At 37.6% G+C, this 23,313-nt stretch overlaps 1 protein-coding gene across 1 annotated transcript in view; it reads right to left on the reverse strand.

The window, feature by feature from the left end:
- CARPB (Carbonic anhydrase-related protein B) overlaps positions 1 to 23,313 on the reverse strand; it is a 1,124,142-nt gene that overhangs the window by 200,410 nt on the left and 900,419 nt on the right. Inside the window, exon 6 of the mRNA XM_081751751.1 lies at positions 6,717 to 6,783. Within this exon, the coding sequence (XP_081607877.1) occupies positions 6,717 to 6,783 (67 nt within the window). The remainder of the gene's footprint in view (positions 1 to 6,716; positions 6,784 to 23,313) is intronic.

The raw sequence follows: 23,313 nt of genomic DNA on the forward strand, positions 1-23,313 counted from the left end.
TCTTTAAGTTTTACGTCCCACGATTATGCCGGATAGGCTAAAGGAGACAGTGATGATAAGAAATGAATGAAATGATCGAGTGAAGAAAGTGGGATAAAACGGGAGAACCTCGAGAAAACCCCCACACAGTGTTTCTCCAGCACAAGGTTCACTTGGCGCGAGCATAGATCGAACCAAGGACTCCATGCACCAGAGGTGAACGCTCTACCACTGAAACACCGTGGGCTCTGAAATTACTTAAAGGAGAAAGGGACTACTTTATGAAAACTTGATGACGAACACATTTGTTAAAAAATACCAGCTTTTCGTGAAATATTGCTTATAGACATTGGCGGATTAAGCCTTTTGGGGACCTAGAACCGACTGTTTTAAAGGGGCCCTATGTTAAGAATAGTTCCAGTGCATAAATTTTCTTTTCTGCCTTCCACAGCCTCATAGGCTTATGGAACTACCGAGAACTATGCTGTAATATTTGAATGTGCTCCAAGTTTAGAATAATTAGTTTAGTTAAATTCATTATTAACAATTAAATAATTGCATTCATTATTAACAGGTAAATGCTGCTGATAGAAAGACTTAAATCTAGCGATACCGCGAGCGTAACGAGCGGGAAAAAAAATAGCATCGGTCTGAAGCCTATAATATAATAAGTTGATTACTATATTTTAGTATTAAACAGAGGGATTTTAAAGGGCCCCGAAGCCTGGCCTCCATTGGCTCCGCCCTTAATCCGCTAATGCCTATAGATTATAAATTAAAGGGGACGGGCCGGGTCCGTTCTAAAAATTCCGACCCGTGCAGACATCTAGCCCCTGTGTATATGCTATCTTTGAAAATACAGTAGAGTTTCGCTTATCCGACATGAAACAGGCAGGCAGAACGCCGGATAATATGGATGTATTAAGGAAAGACCTATTAAAAGTCAAAGTATGATATAATTTTACACATTACGCATCTAATTATCATGTTTTGCAAGAAACAAATACAATGCATTGACTCAGTGACGTATCCAGCGTGAGGTCCTGGAAGCTGTCCCTTACCAATCCTTAAGCACTTTTTAATAAACCTACTTTTTCCCTTTTGAGGTTCTTTTATGTCAGATTACTTTGAGTCAGTGTCCAAACTGTGGACAATGCGTTGTTGTTATAATTCTAACAAGTAACACTTCCCAAGTGTAACACTCCGATTTTGATAAAATTTGGCAGGTAGATACTACACATAAAATAAACAAATAAGTGCTTCTTTATTTTTTGCTGAGAAACGGTTTTAGGGGGCAAAAGCCCTCACCCAAAATTTTGAAAGTTGACGCCCGAAAGGCAAAAGCAAGTGGACCAAAGTGAACGAAATCGTGAACAGATATTGCGGACATAAAATTAGGAAATACGTGTTTTGTATTTTCCTGGAAAAAACGGTTAGGTGGGGCACAGACTCCTCCAAACCTTTGATCATGAAATATCAAAAGTGCTAATAACAGTATGCCAGAAGTGCCTAAATTTACACGAAGAATTGGAACAAAACTTTGTGTTAGTACAATAAGCAAAAAATAAACAAATACGGCTTTTTTATTTCCTGTGAAAAAACGGTTTTAGGGGGCAAAAGGTCCCGCCCAGAATTTTGAAATTGGACCAAAGAAAGGCAAGAAGAAATGGACCGACCTGAATGAAATTGTTCACAAATGTTGTAGAGGTAAGATGAGGGAATACGTGCTTCGTATTTTCCTGAAAAGAAAAAAAACTGTTGAGTGGACCGAGGCGTTGAGTGTCGGAAGGAGAGGACCGAAGTGAATGAAATTGTCTGTAGATATTGGATATCAAAAATAAAGCCTCTCGTGTTTCACAAGCGTCTCCAACAGATTTCTTCAAATTTGGCAGATCAACAAGCACAAACAGTTAGCGTATTTTGTAGTATATCACGAGGCAACTTTAACCCTTATACTAATGTTTTTCCGCACAAACAGAAACACGTGCCGATTAATTTCCTGTTTGTTGTTGATGTGCCAAAATTGATAGGGACATCTTAAAAACACGAAAGTCCTTATTTTACATACAGTCTATACAATATCTACACACAATTTCATTTGCTTCGGTCCATTCCTTCCTGCACTTTTACGGTAATATTTACTTTTTTTTTTTTTTGGAGGGGCTCTAGGCCCCAACACTGTTTTGTCGTACAAATTAAAACGCATTTCATTTATTGTTTTGCAAATTGTCCCTATACGAAGTTTCGTTGCAATTCTCCGTACTCTTTAGGAACTTCTGACGTATACTTATTTACACTTTTAATATTTCGTAATCAACAGCTTAGAAGGTCCGTTCCCCACTCAACCGCTTTTTTTCCCAGAAAAATACGAAACACAATTACCTCAATTTACGTCTAGAATATCTATGCACGATTTCAAAATTTTGGGTGGGGAATTCTGCCCCCTAAAACCATTTTTTCGCAGAAACTAAACCCGTATTCGTTTGTTTTTTGCGTATTGTCCCTACACAATGTGTCGTTCAAATTCTTCATGTCCTTTAAGCACTTCTGACATACTATTATTAGCACTTTTGATATTTCACGATCAAAGTTTTGGAGGGGTCTGTGTCCCACCCAAACGTTTTTCTTTTTTCTTTTTTTTTTTTTCAGGAAAATACGGAACCCGTATTCCCTCATTTTTCGTCTGCAATATCTTTGCACAATTTCATTCATTTCGGTTCACTTCTTCTTGCCTTTCGGGCGTCAACTTTCAAAATTTTAGATGGGGGCTTTTGTCCCCTAAAACCATTTTTCCGCAGAAAATAAAAAAAACATGTATTCGTTTAGTTTTTGCGTATTGTCCATACACAAAGTGTCGTTGGAATTCTTCGTCCTTTACACACATCAGACATATTGTTACTAGCACTTTTGATATTTCATGATCAAAGGTTTGGAGGGGTCTGTGCCCACGTATTCCTTCATTTTACGTCTGCCATATCTGTGCACAATTTCGTTCACTTTGGTCCACTTTTTTTTTGTCTTTCGGGCGTTAACTTTCAAAATTTTGGGTGAGGGCTTTTGCCCCCTAAAACCGTTTTTCCGCAGAAAATTAAAAAAACATGTATTCGTTTATTTTATGTGTAGTATCTGCCTGTCAAATTTTATCAAAATCGGAGTGTTACACTTGGGAAGTGTTACTTTTAAGAATATACCGTAATGCCATTGATACCAGGTGGAATTAAAGAACACTTTTAAATGGGATTACAATTTCGTTTCCGTTCTGTTTATAACATTACTGTATTAGAACGATACACTCATTGCCATTTGCTATTTTTATGTGATATACGTAGCAGACAGTTTTCCTTACATGTCTCTAGAAAATATTTTTTTGATTTCGTTTGTGTTAGAATGCAGTTTGACCGGTTCATAAATGAAAAGTAAGAAATGTTTAAGAGAAATACAGAACTGTTGCATTATTATTATTATTATTATTATTATTATTATTATTATTATTATTATTATTATTATTATTATTATTATTATTGATATTTTTGAAACATTAGAATTACGTGCTTACGAGCTTTCGTGTCGGGCCCCCTCCGAAAAGTAAAGCTGGATATGTGTCTGCACTGAATGATAGACGTATGAGTCAAGGTGTAGACGGGCGTGCTAGGCGATCGAGTCCGGAGCATCAAAAACAGACTAAGACCACAACTTGCAGTTTTTCTTGCCGATTGATGCTGCTTTTTACCTGCTATGATATGTCGGATAACAATGTGAAATAAACGAAGGTCAAAACCATGGCGTATTGGTGTTTCATGCACCTAGACCTGTAAAATATTTGTGCCGAAAACATCTTTCACCCACTAGCTAAATTTGTGGGTATGATCGCACATCTTGCCTTATAAAGTATAGTCTTATAAAGAATATATATAGCATGCTAAAAACCTAAAGACCAAATTCAATGATTTTCTATAGTTTTCTTTTTTAATAACGGGAAACTTGTTTATTTCATCACGATAAATCACGTTTGATACTAAGATGTCTGTTTCTGTCTATATATATATATATATTTCATACTTTATTGGAGACAAATTTTTTTTGTTTTTGTTTTTTGTTTTTTTTTTCAAGAAAAGAGGATGATAAAAGAAGCTATATAACAGCATAAACTGAAAGCAATGGCTATTACTAATAGTACACTAATTCTAAATAAATACGTCATCAGAGGAAACAAAAAGTTATTTCTTTATTGTATTGTTTCAGTTTTTATTAACATACAAATTATACACTTCTATAATGTTTCGTAAAAAAATTGAACAGGATTGGATGAGATTCGATCTGGGGTCAAAACTGTATAAGAATTATTAGTCCGTCACTCTACTCACTTGACCACACAGACTTTCTTTTGTTGCTTATCTTTTTCTTAAGAAATAAATGCTCATGGCTATAGAGCATGTCACTTCCAAACTTAAGACAACAGTTTTTCTCTTTGTTTATATATTTCCGTAGAACATCTTGGTTACAGAAGCTAATTTATACTTGGCAGACAATTTACACCCTAGATTTAAGCCAATAAATGCAATATTTTATTCTACTTTCCTGTTCCTTGATTCAATTGTTCTGTTACCAATTCTGTAATTCCCTCTACAATCGTGCTGTGCTGCTCCAAAAATTCCCTCGAAAACATTATTGCCAGTATACACAAAACCGAACATAATTTTGTTTTTTGCTTATATTTTTATTATTTTATTATATTTTTTGGTAATATCTCCTTAGATGGATTGCTTTCTATTATCTCCACATACTAATAACTGAATTTTACCCATAAACATAAGGAAAATGAAATAATTGCGAAAAATCGTGAGTTACAGTATACGCGCATTTTTTTTTTTTTTTTTTTTTTTTTTTGCGCATGGGAGTTCAATTCGCTCACTTGTGAGTGAGATGGATCTACCAGTCCCGTCATGATGTTTTTTTTTCTTTGACATGTATTATTTCTGTTTTAAAATCTTCGTTTGTAACCACAATGGTGGACTTCAAATTGGAGGTCATTGCCAAGGTAATTCAAATGTTTTGCTCTATCTATACCAATATGTACGGTCGTAATAGTGCTACGGTTGTAATGTGGTATAACTCATACAGGTTAATCGAGGGACGTGAGTCAAAGTGTTGTGAGTCCTTTCATTTAACTGGTTAAGATTAAACTACGCTACATTAAGCATTAGAGTCCTGGGTTCATGATCTTGTGGTTACTGAAACTGATATTTTTATACGAACGTCGAACTTGACAAAAGTTGAGTCATGAGTCATTCTCTCGTCCTACTCGAACAGTGATCCCTCGGCCATTGTGGAAGTTAACAAATCGTTGTTGTTCTTCGATTGAACGATACTAAGTATTCTTCGCCTTGGCTTAAATAGATATTTTTCATAATACAGGTGAATCTTCTACGATGTTCTCATGTGGTTTTTATTTATTCGAAAGACTGATAATTGAGCGTATTATGAGACATGGAGGAATGATGCTATTTGGTATGAAGGGAATGGAAGGGAAAATCCTACAGGAAGACCATGATTAAAATTGGTCGACTAAATGATAGATGTAAGGAAGAAAAAATACAGAGAAATGAAAAAATGACTTAGGGTAAACTACAGTGGAAAACTGCGTCAAACCAATCGATAGATTACTGATATCACAAAATCTGATGAGGATTATAAAAATGTACCAATATTTTTTTTAAAAAAATACTTTCATTTACTAGATCTTATACATACCCCATAATTTTTAATCTGCTCTTACGAATGCGTAACTCTATTCGGAGAAATTATATTTTCCCCTATCAGAATGTAACTAATACAAATAGAAGAAACTTACCCTCTTACCATGCAAATAAAATTAGGTTGATCTTATCCTACTAGAAAATGTTGCCCCGCGTGGCGTAGTCGCTAACGCTCTCCCGGATTGCATTCCCGGTGGAGCCTCTCGATCGAAAAGTGATACAGCTTTTTCAGGCCAGCCATTTTGAGTGAGGTTCATACTGGCTTTCCTTCACTCACACCAGACAAATGCCGGGATGGTACCTAACATACTGCTCTCAGGCTGCTTCCTTCCCTTTCATCGGATGGTGTGCTCCCTGCGGAACGTCATTTCTCATACGTGACGGACTAAATGGCCTTAGATACCGAAAGCCCAGAGATCTAATTCCAATCCTAATCCCACTAGAAAATGTCTTAAGTGACCCCTGCGACAGGGCCGGATTCAGGATTTTCCGAGGGGGGTGCACCATTAACTACCAATACATTTGAATAAAATTTAATTTTTTTAAAAATGCCTTTAGGCATCTGTTGTGTGTATTAGGAATTGACTTTAAGTATTGCTTTTGCAAAAATTCGCTTTCTTTTAGGCCCGAAACGGAAACATGACATGCAATTTTCGGTAGGTATTGCTATTTTCACTGCCAGCTTTTCACTTTAGATAGTGTATATTCACAACATAAGAGGGGAACGTGCTGCGGTGCACCCCCTTAAATCCGGCCCTGCCCTGCGAGGATAGAACTAGTTTCAAACTTTGTATTCTTCTACAAGCAACTTGGAAGAACCTTTACCTTCTTCAAGAATATAACTAGTCTGAGTATTAAAAGTAGGTTAAATTCTTTGTACGAGTACAAAACTTAAGCAAATGGAGGAGTGACTTCATTTTTTAAAAAGTAGAAAACAACAGAAAATTTTAACGTTATAAAATATTTAGGATCCGTACTTACCTCCATATTTGATCTTATCCAGTTGGTCTGTGAGAAGCCTAAGTTCAGGATTGGATAAATCTCCCAACTAGAACGACAAACAGAAAAAGAGAAAAATATGAAACAAAAATATAAACAAATCGTTAAAATGACGTAATAGTATAATTTTCAAACAAACCAAAATGGTACTGGAAAAGCAAACAAAGGTTTACTTAAGTCATCATTTCTATGCAAATGAGAAAATATTTTATTGGTCAACAATCAAACGTACAAACAAATGGGCAAGGTAAAAAAAATCATGCGGTATGAAAAAGGGGGTGGGGAAAATGCATTGGGTCAACAAATATACGTTATATGTACATTTATGTATTCTTGTACTGTTTAATTTGCTATATTTGTGAAAATTCATTTTGGTGTACACAGCGGAGGCAACATGGTTTTCGGTGTGGTTGATTTCGGTTGATGGAGGAGGGTATGTATATGGGGCAACGGTCAGGGGGACGGGGCGTACAATTTTGAAAGGAGAAGTTTCAAACGGTTTGTCCACTCACGCACACACAGTTGGATCTGTTAATTAATACTTATTGATGCAATAATGATTGTATCCCAGTTTCAATCATGATACTCCCTCCTACCCAATGTAAACTTGTCTCACTAACGAGCTAATTAACTGCTGATTTGTTAGTACAGAGCTGCCTATACTCACTAGAAATTCCTTGTTGAGATTACGTAACAGCCGTGAAGTATGTAACGTCGCAATTTTCTTCATTACTGACAGATAGACTTTAGTTGTCAAATACAAGAATAGTTCTGCAGTTCTATAACATGCAATATCATGGCAAAATGCTGCCGAGGTACGAATGAATCATTAAATGTCGTGTTTAACATCTGCTGTTAAATGGAAACAATTTATTTTATGTAAGGAAAGTCTAAGTAAGAAAAGCCTGAAAAAGCTCTTTCGCTTCATTTCTTTGGCATGTTATCCCCGGCCAAATAAGTTTGTGGTGGACAATCTTGTTTTCATGAGTTTTCTCATGATACTTCCTTTTCTCCCACATTCCCATTCCACCAATTGTTTCATCATCATTTACTTGTCTTAATCCATCGTCTTCCTTAGCCTAATAGGCATAATCGTGGGACGTTAAACTGAAATATTTAATTTATTCTCTATCATGCATATGCATTTTACGTACCCAGTCAACATCTTACAGAGTGCAAAGAAGCAACTACATCTATTAAATGCTAGGTTCCAATGGATATCTAACTACGTTGTTCTGTTGACCAAAACAAAATAAGTTTGATTCTTGCTTTACTCAGACCACCAGAAAACTATTAACAGTACTTTTTTCTTTATTTATAGTTCAACCAAGACAACGAGGAGAAACTATGATCATATCTTATGTATGGAAAGCTTTATCACACTCTTATGGACAAAGGCGACTCATGAAGGAGATCACATCAGTAAAAAAAGATAATAAAGTGTTATCGCTTCCAATCAAGGAAAAGAATTACGTGATATATTAATTATTCTATGCAAGAGTTAATAATATATTAGGTGGATTTTCTTCCCTACATTTGAAGCTATAAATCTTGAGTTATAGTTTTAATAGATCCACAGGGTAAAGAGACTCGCGATAAAAAATAGCAAAACTTTTGAAAATAATAGGATAACGAAATACACATAAAGATTTATTCCTTAAATTTTTGCTATAGTAAATAGAATTATTACAGTTTACAATGATTTGCATATGAACCACGGTTTATCACATTTATTTCTCTTTTTAGAATTTTACAATGCGCTCAGAAGAATCTAGACTGGAGGGGAGAAACCGAGAAGAAGGTATTTTCTTTAAATACCTTTGGTTTTGTTCTCACTTCAATTGAGAAGTTTGATGCAATAAGGGTGTAAGTCTGAAATATGCAGTTGGAGAAAAACTATGTGGACAATTTAAGTAGTGTTTTTTAAAGTTTATTCAAGTTTACATTCGACAACTTATAAGGATCTTATAAGTGCAAAACAGTTTCTCTTTTGTGTATGTCATTTATCGTATTTAGTACAATATGTCTACTGCACTTTACTTATGTGCTAATGCGTACAGAATGAGCAGTCATTCATTGTTCTCATTCAATTCCGACAAGAACTGAGTTTTTCTTAACAAATCAAAAAAAGAAAAGTTGGCGAATGCGAAATAAAAAGAAAAGTTGATAGATATATTTTCCCATCAGTAGGATTGATATCAATGAATAAATTTGCGTGAAGAGCTACGTAATTGTACTTTTCCACGCCAAATATTCGGTTTCTAAAATTCAAAAGCAGTGCAAAGAAAATGGTTGTCCATTGGGTTCGACGACTATCAAGAACATAATCAAGCAGTATAAAAAAGAAGACATACCAGGTAAGTATTCACCCACTAAGGGGTCGAGGAAGCGAGCGTGTACCACAGTGACTCCACAAGTAGCTCAGAAGTTCCAGCGAATGGCCTTACAAGAAAACCCCCTCCGCAACGTGTGATGGCAGCTCGACTCCACATACTACAGTCAACTGTTAACCGCGCCCTGAGTGGGAAATTAAACCTCCGGAGGGTCTTTAAAAGTCATTGACATTACTTAAGTGCGGCCCATAGCCGTGAGAGAAAGATCAACAGCAGGCGCCTCTATGAACGCCATCTATCTGGGGAAAAGTGTAAGTTTGTGGCCACACTAGATGAAGCATGGATGTATCTATCAGATTGTGGCAAAATTCGCTCGATAACTTACACTTCGCGAGATGCAAAAAGCCGTCCTGCGTTCATCCGTCATTGCAAAGCAACTTTCTCTAAAGGATTTATGGTTGTCGCCAGTTACTCTTATCAGGGCAAGTTAACAATTTGTCAGGTCCCTAAAAACTGTAAAATCAACTCTGCATTCTTTCAGCAACATATACTGACCCCAATTTATACAGATCTGCCTCGTTTGTATGGGCATGCCATAAAGCAAGTGTCTGTGCATATGGATAAGGCCTCCTCACATACATCTCGTTCTACTCAGAACTTTCTGAAGTAGATGGAGACATACATCGGTATTCGTGCTATTCCATTTCGTGATATACCAGTGAAATCAACAGATGCCAGTCCCATGGATTTCTGCGGGTTTGGTCTACTGAAAAGGGCACTTTCTTCCGTCGTGTCACTAGTCTCAGTGGTCTGTGGAAAGCCTGCCGGGAGGAATGGGAGAAGATTCCACTTACTGTACTTCGTCGTAGTCTTCTACAATGGAAGTTACGGTGCAGTTCTATTGCCAGAATACATGGCCATCACATTGAGACCAACCGATAGTGGTCCCATGGATTTTCATAAGGTTAGTGCTATTTCAAAATTGGACACATATACGCGGATCGACCTTCTGTACACTTGATATGAGGAAGATTTTGACTTACGTAGTATGTACGTGAAATAATTTTAAGTGTTAATCCTTTGTTTCCAAACTATTGGCTATGAAAAATGTGATTTAGACTAACGTAAGTCTATTTTATTATATTTTATTTTATTCACTAATTTGTATTTAGAACATGATAGAACATGAATTTTGGGAAATATTCGGATCAAAATCCCTTAAATATTAATAATGATGCTAAACGTACGTGAAGTAAATGTGCTATGCATTTGTAATTTGTTAAAATCAATGAAGGATATTTTTATAATTGGTAAGCTCAACTTCCCTAAACAATGTTGCTCCGTCAGATTCGATAGTAAAGAGCTTTATCGCTACCAATGAGAAGAATATGTTGTTTGGTGCTGTCACAAAATAAGTATATTAAAATCCAATCGTGCGTTCTGAACATAATACACAGTATTGCTAGTTTGTTATCCGAACTGGAATCCGAATGCTGATTTGGTATCCGAATGCTGATTTGGAATCAGAATGTTGATTTGGAAAAGAATGCCGGTTTCAAGTCCGAACACTGCTTTGGAATCCGAACGATGCTTAGGAATCCGAACTGTGCTTCTTTAGAATCGTAACACTATTTTGGGATTCAAACGCTCCTTTGGAATCTGAATGCTGATTTGGGATCTCAATCATTCCCACTGCTGAAATCAAGGACCTTCTGAACATGCTGTCAGAAACCTAGGAAGTTTGGCACCTTAATGAAGTCTTTGCTAACATGTGTATTAACATGCACCATTGAACAGACCACTAGATCAGACAATAGTCCTCAAAATATACAGCGACCAGTGCCACCAAGCCCTTTACAAGTGCTACGTTAGAAAGCGACACTGAGATTGCTGAGATTGTGTCGAGAAGCCAAACTGGACAGCTGGATCAACGTTTACAATGTTATAAGTTTTAAATAAATATAAAAGTAACCAAGAAAGTTCTGTCGCTTTTTCACCCACCACCTTCCAACATTGGTATATCACCTAAGACGTACGTGGAAGATAAACATAGTCACCATCAGCATCGACGACCTTCTGCCAACATTCTGGAAGGCCACGGATTCCATCGCGGTATAAATTGGTGGGTCGTGAAGCGAAGCAGGTATAAAGTGCCTTTTGCGCCTCTACTAGGGATTTGAACCGGTGTCCTCTAAGGTGAATATCAAAGGTATGGAACAGGTGATAATCAGAAACTACAATGTCCGGGAGTATGGTGGATGCAATAGTGTTTTCCATCCAAGGCATAGAATGGTGTCCCTGGTCATCCTAGCCACGTAGGGCTTAGCTTTGTCCTCTAACGGAAGGACCCCTTTGCAATTCAGAAGTGTTGGCTCCAAAGTCTTGATTTTTTCCTTGTACACGGCTCAACTGCTGACAGTACACAGGAGCATTGATGCCCTGACCAGCTGGTAGTAGTTCCCGATGCACGATGACGCAAGCAGTCCACCGAACACACAAGAGGACCTTCTTCTGGTGCAGTGCTGGTTTCGGTTGTTTTGGAATCGGTTCGTAGGATATTAACCAGTGATGACGGCGACGTAGAGCTTCGTACAGGACCCACTTCTCATCACATGCGTACACTTTGTCCATAAATAGCTCCTTCCTCAGACGAGACAGCAAAGAAACACAGGTGTCTGCTATCGTTGCCTTCTGGCCCGGAGCCAAATCATGCGGGATCCATCGACCTAACTTGTACTGCTTCCCAAGTTGATGAAGGTGCTGCTGAATGGTTTCTCCGCTCACACTGAGGTGATACCACTTCCTCACATATCTGGCATTATTAACCCCAATTGCTGCCTGAAGATCTTAATGTTATACATGGTTGGTCTTCCGGCTTGTGGTGCATCTTCGAGTGTTTCGTCACTGTCCTTAAACCTGTTAAACCACCGCTTCACTGTCCGAGTAGTCACGACACCCGCACTAATGTCCTGGCATATCTTCCGTCCGGTTGCAGCGTCGTTTGACCCCAGTGTGAACTCGTAAAGCATACATACCCTTATGATGCTCTGTGGAGGTTTCATGTTCACTTTGTCTATATGCCTACACCAACAACTGACCTTCGCCTTATCTCCATTTGCGTTCAACTCACGGTGTGAGGGCCAATTGAACACAGGCCTCCACAAAAAGCTACAAACTTTCTTGGTTACCTTTACAGTATTGGTTTGCTCAACGAGTAGCTTGTTCAAATGTAAGTTAATAAAAGGCTGAGTTGGTTAACATGAAATAATATCAATTTCTATCATTAGAAATGCTAATTTTCTGTGTTATTGCATACATATAGGCCAAAATTGGTCCAAAACTGTCAGCATTTTGTTGTTGTGTTATCATCAATATGATGACTATTATATAACACTAAACGATTCTCTTTATTTTCCTATATAATTTAACACCGTTATTTAGCATCGAATCCATACACTCATTCCAGACATGGTTTTATAGATTAACCTGGAATCTATTGGCGTAACTGGGATGTTTTTCTAGGTGGGGAGCCGTGACTCCTTATATATTGATATAATCTTTCAATTTCAGACTCTGGTTCAACGGTATTGTGACAAGATGATTACAATGTTCTACGAGATCTTGTCCCCCTGACCTCTCTAGCTATCCTTCTATTTGAATCTGTGGCATATATTCTAGCATTGAAGATCGAACTGATACTTCTACACCAAGTTACACACAAGAGGCCTTCTAAGGTAATTGCAAGAACACTTTAAGATAGAAATAAAAAGAAAAGAACATCAGAAAGATACGAACGTAAATTGTGTCTATTTGACCACAAAATTTGTTTAAGGAATCGATTCATGATGATATATTTATACATTTATAAATATATCATATATTTATATTTATATATAAGTTTTATAGGGTTTAACGGGGAAAGATGAAACATAGGATCAAAAGAAAGCAAAAACCTGAGTGGAAAGTGAATTAGTGGAACCACAAGTTACCGAGCAAGCAAAAAAAAAAAAAAGTGAGACGAGAACAGTGAATTGAGATAAAGCAAGGAAGAAACTTCCCAGGAAAAGGAAAGAAGAGCAGTGCAGAGAAGATGCAGAAGAAGAAAGAAAAGTTAGGAAAGAAAGAAACTCTACCGTTTCCCAGTCGATATATAATGGAGGTCGCCATCTCCATTTATCTTTCATTCTTTTCTCTTTCTGGTCGAACTGACAAATCGTTTCTTGAAAACGTCACCTTTTGCTTCCCCTTCCACAAACAACTCCCTCTCCCTTTACCTCCGTTTACTCATACTTTCATCGTTTTTCCTAAGTGCCAAAAATAGAGAGAAAAAAAAACGAAAAAGGGATTTGGTTGCTGAAATAAATTTTAAAAAAAGAAGCAAGAAAATTGTGATGGAAAGAAATTCTGCTGGGGATATTGGAAAAGGTGAATAAGGTTGTATTCTTGCAAGTTGAAATGAATGAGGAAAAAAAGAGAGAAGTTTAGCAGTAGGAAAATGAAGAATGTCACTTGAAATCCTGAAAAATACACTACCAATCTTATTTTCTTTTTTGTTTTTATTTATTTTTGGAACGTGTTTTCATTTTTTCCAAACAGAACACTTCAAGTTGTTTTTAAAGTTTTGTCAAATAAATAACCAATCAAAATTTATTTTTTCTCCTCTTTTTTTTCCAGACTTGGTGGGACGATGGCTCAGTGATAGAGCGCTTATAATACCTCTTCTGAGTGGGGTACCTAGTTCAATTCCCGCCCAAGTAAGTTTGTCATGGACAACGTAGTCTTCTTGGGTTTTCTGAGGATACTTCTATTTCCTCTCACGTCATCATTCCACCAATTCTTTCATCATCATTCACATGCTGTAATCATGCGTCTCCCTTAGCCTAAAGGACATAATTTTGTGACGTTAAACTAAAAGATTTCATTTCATTTTTTTGTAGCTTTTAAAATTACTAAAATCATTTGTAAAGTTATATTTTGAGGTAGTAGATTTCTCTGTAGCAAAAAAAAAAAAAAAAAAAGTTCTTTATTCGTTTTTCTTATCAAGTCTTGATTATGAATACACACTGTAACATGCTACACACTCCTTTAGCTTGTTAAGTTGAAACAAAAAACTTGATGGCCAATAATACAGAAAGCAAAGGTATTCAATCTGTCCAAATTTGAAATAGTGATATATCTCATTAGGCTTAATATGCGTTTGAAATACCGTAGTCTGCAGACATTTGGTTTTTGAGTTATTCGCTATCAAACTTGTGGGCTGGACTCCACCTGACACCAACTTCAATTTCAAATAACTCGAGAAACAAAGACTTGCATAACAAAATATTTCATATTTGAACTAAGCTCGTGAAATTCTATCACCGCTCTAATTTTGAACAAAAACGTGAGAAGTTACAGCAAGCATGTACGATATAAAGATAAACAATTCTGGTTTTTGGGTGAAAAAATCAAATGAAAGGCGGAAATGGTGGAGCACTAGTTGTTGAAGTTCGAAAATAACAAACATATATGAATCCGGCGAAAGAACTTCAGCTCAATATCAAGGATCTTGACGATTTATGCCCGTTTGGCCTTTTCCTGTTTCGCTTTATGCCCTCAAAACATATTTTGACAGACAACCGATGAAGATGTTAAGTAAGGCGGAACGGGAATTCCCGTTTGACCTTTTCCCGTTTCGCCTCATAACATACAAGGGAATTGTCACTCCGTATTTGTAATAAAAAGGGATTTATTTTATTCTCATCTGCAACCTCCCTTCTATTACAGACAAATTAAACTCAAATATCTTACAAGAAGTATACAAGAACATAAATTTTATTATCCCACCCAAAATAGCATATCAAGTTTCTGTGTGGATATAATAGGAAACAGCATCAATATACGAAATTACATCAATTTCGCTGTTCTTTACTCTAAAATAAGCAAGTATTAAAGTATTAACCACATATGTAGAATTAAATATATAAATAACAATAAAAACATAACGTATAATTGAAAATGCTGTTCTACTTGATCAAGGTACATTCCATATCTCATTATCATTTCTTATTTCTTATTTGAGGTACAAATATAAAGGTAACCAAGATAGTTCTGTCGTTTTTTCAACCAACACCTTCGAACATTGATATGTTGTCCTTGGATCAAAATAGTCCCCGTCAGCATCGATAACATTCTGCCAACGTTCTGGAAGGCCATGGATTCCATCGCGGTATAACTTTGTGGGCCGTGAAGCGAAGAAGGTATCAAATGCATTTTGCACCTCTACTAGGGATATCAACTGGCGTTCTCTAAGGTGATTGTCCAAGGAATGGAACGGGTGGTAATCGGACGGTGCAATGTCCGAGGAGTATGGCAGATGCAATAGTGTTTCCCATCCAAAGCGTAGAATGGTGTCCCGGGTCATACTAGCCACTTGGAGCTTAGTGTTGTCATGTAACAGGAGAACCCCTTTGTGATTCAGAAGTCTTGGCTCCGGAGTTTTGAGTTTTTCTTGAACAGGGCTCAACTGACAACACAGTTGCATTGATGCTTTGATCAGCTTGTTGCAATTTCCGATGCACGATGCAGCGTGTAGTCCACTAAACACACAAGAAAACCTTCTTCTGGTTCAGTGTTGGTTTCGGCTGTTTTGGACCCGGTTCATGGGATGCTAAACAATGATAACAGCGCCGTGGAGTTTCGTACAGAATCCACTTCTCATCACATGTCAACACCCTGTCCAGAAATGGCTGCTTCCTCAGACAAGACAGCAAAGAAGCATAGGTGTCTGCTCGCGTTGCCTTTTAGTCCGAAGTTAAATCATGTTAGACCCATAAACCTAACTTGTAGTGTTTCCCAAGTTGATGGATGTGCTACTGAGTGGTTTCTCCGCTCACACTGAATTGTAGTCCCAGTTGAACTGTGCCAGTTCCTCACACGTCTGGTGACTGTTCGCCTCAATTGCTGCCTGAAGATCCTCATTTTGTACATGTATTGGTCTTCCGGCACGTGGTGCATCAAGTGTTTCGTCACCGTTCTTAAACTGTTAAACCACCGCTGCACTGTCCGCGTAGACACGACACCCTCACCAAAGGCTTGGCGTATCTTTTCGCTCGCTGCAGCGGCGTTTGACCCTAGTTTGCCTATAGCATACACACCTCTTGACGCTCTGTGGAGGTCCCATGTTCTCTCTGTACCTACGCAAGTTCACGGTGTAACTGAACTGCCACAACTAGGCAGTATGTTGGATATTTCCCCACCAACAACTGACCTCCACCTTATCTCCATTCGCATTCAACTCACGGCGTGAGGGCCAATTGAGCACAGATCTTCACAAAAAGCGACAGAACCTTCTTGGTTACCTTTAGATGTTACATGGCTGCAAGAGCAATTGCTTCAGTGTGTAATATACAGTATGTTTGCAAAAGACGCAGGTAGTCCGTCGAAACAGTAATAGAAGTATTATACAGTATATTTATTCTTATGTTTATTTCTGTGTATTTGTTTAGCTAACGTTTTACTAAAAGTCTTTACTAAACTATTGGCCAGCATAGTCATAACATAACCATACCTCTCACTCACCTTGAGTTAAGGTTTAATTAAACTTTTTTAAGCACTGACGCAAATAATACATTACTCTGAATACTTACTTTGATTATATGATGTTTTATTCGTGATATTATTAGCCTTACAAATGTTTTGCAAAATAACACTAAATTCCCCTATCATAACCTGAAAATTCACTTCTCTGTTGTAAGGCGAAACGGGAAAAGGTCAAACGGGAATTCCCGTTTTGCCTTACAATCAAATTAACATCACTGTATTAGCATCATAGCCTGAAATCAGGAAAACAGACATAAGGCGAAACGGGAAAAGATCAAACGGGAAGACACCATCTTGACATACCTAATACAGCAAAGAATATAGTTTTTGCCAAAAAAAAAAACTATTAATAATTTTGACATAGTCGATATATAAAAATGGAGGAACGTTTAGCATTAAAAGACATAGGTAAAAATTAGATATGTATAAAGAAAAGAATCCGGGAAAAAATGAGACAAGTCTAATTTCTAAGATTTTGAGACTAATGACTTTACTTAATATAGGTATATGAGAATGTAGATTTTAGAGATCCTCTGTTTATATGAATCCTGTACTAATAACCATGGAAAATTTGAGAAAATGAAACCTATACTCAAGGAGAGGACGGGATTAATAACCGTGACCAAGTTGAAGAAAAGAAATAGAACCAAGAAGAGAGCGGTAAGGGATTATTTGAAATTGCTCTCCTTTAAGATTTGAAAAATGTGACTTGATTTGTGAAAAATGTGAAAAAATGAAATGAAATATTTGAGTTTCACGTCCCACGGTTATGCCGGTTAGGCTAAAGGAGACGGTGGTGATGAGTAATGAATGAAATGGTGGAATGAAGAAAGTGGGAGGAAACGGGAGAACCCCGAGAAAACCCACGCACACGGTGTTTGTCCACCATAAAGTTCACTTGGCGGGGGCTGGGATCGAACCCGGGACCCCAAGCACCAGAGGTGAACGCTCTACCACTTTTTTTATTTTTTAAATACTTTATTGTACTCTTATTTAGCCAATTACATCAGAAAGGATTAACAAAGAAAATTGTACTATGAGCATCCAATTATACCAACAAAAAAAAAAAATACAATAGACACATCAATAAATTGCTGCTAGAAAATTAGCAAACTTTTGTTTACGAATTGAAAGTGCTAGAGTTTGCATACGGAACAATAATTGATTGACATACAAAGTCACATTATTTTTAAAATCATTACATAAAAGAATATCGATAGTTTGGGACGTGATCCATAAAATTGCGTTATGTTTAGTGCTGGGATAAAATTGATAATCCGGAAGCAGCATGAATGACGTACAGTGAATATTAGGAGTTGTTCTACAGATACGGGCAATGATTTTTTGATAATGAAACCATATAGCTGTGTTTCGTGAGCAGCTTTCGAGCCGGTGTTGGAGAGTATCGAGAACATAACAAGTACCACAGAAAGAAATATTACAGATACCCAATTCATAAAGTCTCCCGTTAGTAGGATATATATTATGAACAACACTGTACCAAAGAGATTGCATGGCAGGAGACAATACCGGAGTATGAATGTTTTCCCAGATTTTCTTCCAGTGTGTCATTGGGTAATGTTCTACAATACGGGGAACCGAAGTTGTGGTGCCATGATAATGATTATATAATTGTCTAACAGAAAGATCTTCAAGGTGACTCCGTGCGATAAGCGAGTAACTAATATCAAGAAATACGTCCTTGAGGTATGGCACAAGGGAAATCCAAGGTTGTATATGCAGGGGAGCTTGTAACTCAATATGACGTAGTGGTACACATAACGCCTTGCTGGAAAAGGATTCGGAGTAGGAGCATAATGTTTGGCAGACGCGATGAATCAGCAGCGAGTAGCTCTGAAATTGAATGTCTTTAAGGCCAAGGCCACCATCACGTTTTGATAAATACGCAGTCTCGTGACTTACCCTTAGGCAGTGATTATGCCACAGCAGTTGCCCTGTGTGTTTTAGTATGATACTTAGGTATTTCTTCGGCAAGGAAAAAAATTGAGTCAAAAACCAAAGACGACTAAAAATAAAAACATTTAAAAGGTATACTCTGCCTGCAAAACTGACCTGCCGGACTTTACTTTGGTGTATGAGTGCAACCAAAGTACAGGTTGTGGTATGAAAATTGTAGTCTATAGTATCTGCTATGCGACGTTGCCAAGTTACGCCTAAGATTTTGATGCGATCAGTAAAGGGGAACGTAGACAAATACACGTGTTGGTCAGCCGGATTTATACACATCAGGCGTGACTTTTGTTTATTGAGAATAACACCTGAAACGCACTCATAGTTCGATATGAGAAGTTCAACACGTGACAGTTCCTGTGGACTGGTAATGAAACAATGTATATCGTCTATAAATGCTTGTAATTTTAAGGATGTTGCACCAATCTGTATACCTTGAATGTGTTGTTCCAGTGTTAAAAGAAAGGGAACAAGAACCAAGCTATATAGAATGGAAGACAGGGGGCAACCTTGTGCAATACCTCGACGTACATTGATAGGATATGTAAGTGCACCATTAACCTTTAATCTTACATATCGTTGAGTATAAAGAAATTTAATCAAATTAAGAAAACTGTCTCCGAAACCATAGTTTTCAAGTACCTTAAACATGTAATCATGTGACAATCTGTCAAATGCCTTATGAAAATCAAGCGCCAATAAAGCGACCTGCTGAGAACTTGTTTTCTGACACCAATGAATACCTTCTCGTATATTACTTAGTGCTAAAAACATAGGTTTTGTATGTTTTAAACCATACTGATCATTGTGTAAGACTTGATTCAGAAACGGTTCTAAACGAGAGGCAAGGCAACGAGATAAAATTTTCTGGTCAACATTAAGGAGGGTAATCGGTCTAAAATTATCAAAGTCATGCGCACCTGCATGTTTAGGTACAAGTACCATTATGCCAGCGGTAAAGGAAGAGATGCACGTGGGCGTGAGTCGGAGTTCGTTATACATTTCTGTGAGAAAAGGCGTAAGAATGCTGTGAAATTGGCGGTAAAATTCTAGTGTAAGACCATCGGGTCCCGGAGATTTATTTAACTTCCCCGCAAAAATAGCTTGCTTGACTTCTCTTTCTGTAAAAGGTGCATTGAATATGTTACGAGCCTCCGGGGTGAAAGTACCGGTCGGACGCTCGAAGCAAGGGTCAGAAGATTGGGTTGGAGCGGGGGAATATAGGTTCTGGTATGCATCGTACAAAGCTGGGATTACCTGATCATGCTCGTGAACTACACCGTTAGGAAAGAGACCTTGGAAATAAGGTTTTGTTTACCTCTGCGCCTTTCACAGATAACTGTATGTAAAGAGGGAACTTCATGCTGAAGCATCGTTGTTTTGCCTCTCGTGAAAAAAAACTTGATTTGTTTTCGATGTAAAGTGAGTAGGAGTGCCTTAATTTCCTTAATACGAGGGAGTACGTCTACTCCTTGAGCAAGTTCTTTATAGTATTCACATAATAAGTGATGGTAATAATTATATTGCTCTTTAAGAAGAGAGGATTTGTCTTTGCAGTGCTGTTTACAGATAGACCGAAAGGACGGTTTAATGTGATGTAACCACCATGAAAACAAACTTTTCTTGTGAGATTTAAAGTGCATTAAATAGTTCCACCTATTGGTAATTAGCAACTGTAGATCCTCGTCAGGTAAAATGCTGTTATTGAGTGACCAAACAAAGGATGATTTTAAGTACTTACGGATGGGTAGATCAATGGTACAAACCACAGCACAGTGATCAGAAAAGCATACCGGTTGAACGTTTATGGAGCGCACAAAATTAATTAAAGTGGTACTGACATAGATCCTATCCAAACGTAAGGATCCATTTCGTCGAAAAAAAGTGTGCCCTGGGGTGTTACCTTTATAATGACGCCATACGTCAACTAACTTAAAGTCTTGAATCAATTTACGTAATGTAGGAGAAGTATTGTAACCAAAACTTGAGTCTATAGGATCTAACACTGCATTGTAGTCTCCTACACAAATCAAATCTCTGGTACCAGAATGTAACTCCATTGGAACGTCGGTGAGATAGAAGGAGTTTCGCTCAGCACGTTTGTTATTCCCGGACGGCGAATATAAATTACAAAAGTGTATGCTTTCATAATTGGCTGCGATAATACGTCCTGACGCAAATTTTGAGAAAGCGGTTAATGAGATATCTTTGCGATATATAATAGCTGTTCCAGAACCAGTTTCGGAAGGATTGACTTCCCACAAATGATTAAAAAGAAAGGAGAAATTGTCAATATTGCATTCTTGAAGGCAAATTATATCCAGAGACGATTGGTTGATGTTATCGGCTAGCGCTTTTTGCTTGGTGAGACTAGAAATGCCGTTGACATTAAGAGTGGCTATACGCGTGGCATACATATTTAATGGCCACAGAAAAATAAAAAGACACCAAAAAAGCACGACACAAAGAAATGACACAATACACTTGAAAAAACAAAGACGGGGGGCAACACTCGCACACATTCCCGTTCTATACTGGAAGGTGATATGATCACTTGTCCGAAGAGGTAGCACTATCATTTGCCTTGGTACTTGCTTCACTATGATGGGGATCTACTCGTGACCTCGTGAAACCAGACACACAATTGTTGTTTACAGGGGGAACACTCTTAGTTTTCTGAAGTTTATTGGCTCTACTGGATGTATCACGAGGGGAAGACTGAGATCGACCTTTGCGACGTCTCTTCTCGGGTAGAGAGGGAAGCTGGGATGCTTCTGTAGATGGTGAATCTCTATTAAAAGAATCTGTCATTTCCTGGTGAGAGTCATCAATGCCCACTAACGGTGGGGTACTTACCGTGATTTCAGGTAGCGTATCCATCTCCGATGCGGAAGATGCTGAAACAGTAATGCTCTGTTGTGGAATATCCGAACTATTAGGCGCTATGGTAGTGGAACTGGAAGAGTCACTCTGCGTTGCATTAGAAGCAAGGGTCTGCTGGGAGGCAATAGCAGGAGAACTGGTGTGAGATGCAGCTGTAGAACTAGGGGGGACACCAAGCGGACAAGTAGATTCAGTTTCATTGAGTGCCTTAGCAAAAGGACTTGCAGCAGTTGCAGTTGAAGGTGGAAGGTTCTCCTGTAAAGTTGGAGGACGTTTCTCACTTAACACAGGAAAACTAGTAAACGAATGAACGTTCGGTTGAGTATCCACTTTATTCAAATTGCCGGGCATGGGTGGGGCTCTGGATGGTGAGACACTGGATACTGAAGCTGGTACGGTTGGAGGAAGACGACGCTTTGTACATTCCATCAGAAAATGATTTGGTGAGTCACAAATGGCGCAGGTTTTAACTTGACCTCCATACGTTAACCACAAACGTAAACCACAGATAGTCACATAAGAAGGTATGGGGCGCTTAATGCTCATACGTATTATCTTTCTCCCAGTCCTTACTTCATAGATGTGTCCAGTAGAATACATTTCGTCTGCAATTGACTTAATTCCACCGTACTGAGAAAGCACACGAGAAATATGATGATCTTCCAACTCGGTGGGTACCAAATGTAAACGGACAGTCATAATATTGGAACTGGCAGAATCGATTAAAATGTTATAAGTACCGAGATCATCTGAATAACTAACCTTTCCATTCACTCGAAACAGAATTTGTTCACAAAGCACTTGTGAGATTACTTAACATATAACTGTTTGCGACTATAATCAAACTCAATACTGACAACTTGATCAGGAAGCAGATGAAAAGTATTGCGGATCCATTCATGCAAGACCAATGTGTTAGGCTTGTTCACAACATCTTGAAATGACAAACGTAAAGTATTCACTCGGATAACAGACATAATGCACTTAGTAGGTAAACCTGTACTTCACACTAGACAATATGATGAAAAGAGTAAATATAACTCGAACTACTTGGTAGTAGAAAATACTCCACTTGACAATGCAGATTGAGTTGAAGCAAGTTAACACACTCACTACTTCCACTCGAACACCTACCGGAACAACGAGGTGAACGGCACGGCGTCTGCCGAGCAACTGCATCCACTGAGCCAGTTTATATTGAAAAAGGTTTTTGCTTTTATAGATTTTCACCATAAAATTTTCCACTAGTAGTTTCCAATACTTTGAAAGAAAATTAGCAAGCATATTCTGTTATTAATACTTCTTTTTTATTTCTTTGTGAACTTCGTTTCGTTTCTTTTATTATTATAACTCACATGTACTCTAATTTACATGCTTCCTCTAATTTACTAGCTAAAGAATACCTATTCGTTTGTTTAATTTGTATACCTGATCTATAAATTACTTCCATTTTTGATTGTAGCTATTTTGGGCAACAACGGTGCTTAAAAGTGCACAATATGTTATGAAGAAGAAGAAAAGATGTAGAATGTATTTTGACATAGATTGATATTCATGTAATGGTAGTGGCTATAACTAGAAATAGTTGTTTGTTTCGTATTGCTATGACAACAGAAAGATTATTGATGAAATTTTGAAAATAAAAAGTTAATTGTACTATATATTTGACGAGCCTAATTTCCAAGGTATGCAATTGTTAGTTTTTGCAATTAAGTGTGAAAATTAAGGCACTGAATCGTGTTGACTTATCTAGTGATTCTAACTGTGGGAAATATTTGTAACAAAAGGAACCATAAATAACGTTACATATT

The sequence above is a fragment of the Thermobia domestica genome, chromosome 3 (genome assembly GCF_964235325.1).
Source record: "Thermobia domestica chromosome 3, izTheDome1.hap1.1, whole genome shotgun sequence".
Taxonomy (NCBI): domain Eukaryota; kingdom Metazoa; phylum Arthropoda; class Insecta; order Zygentoma; family Lepismatidae; genus Thermobia; species Thermobia domestica.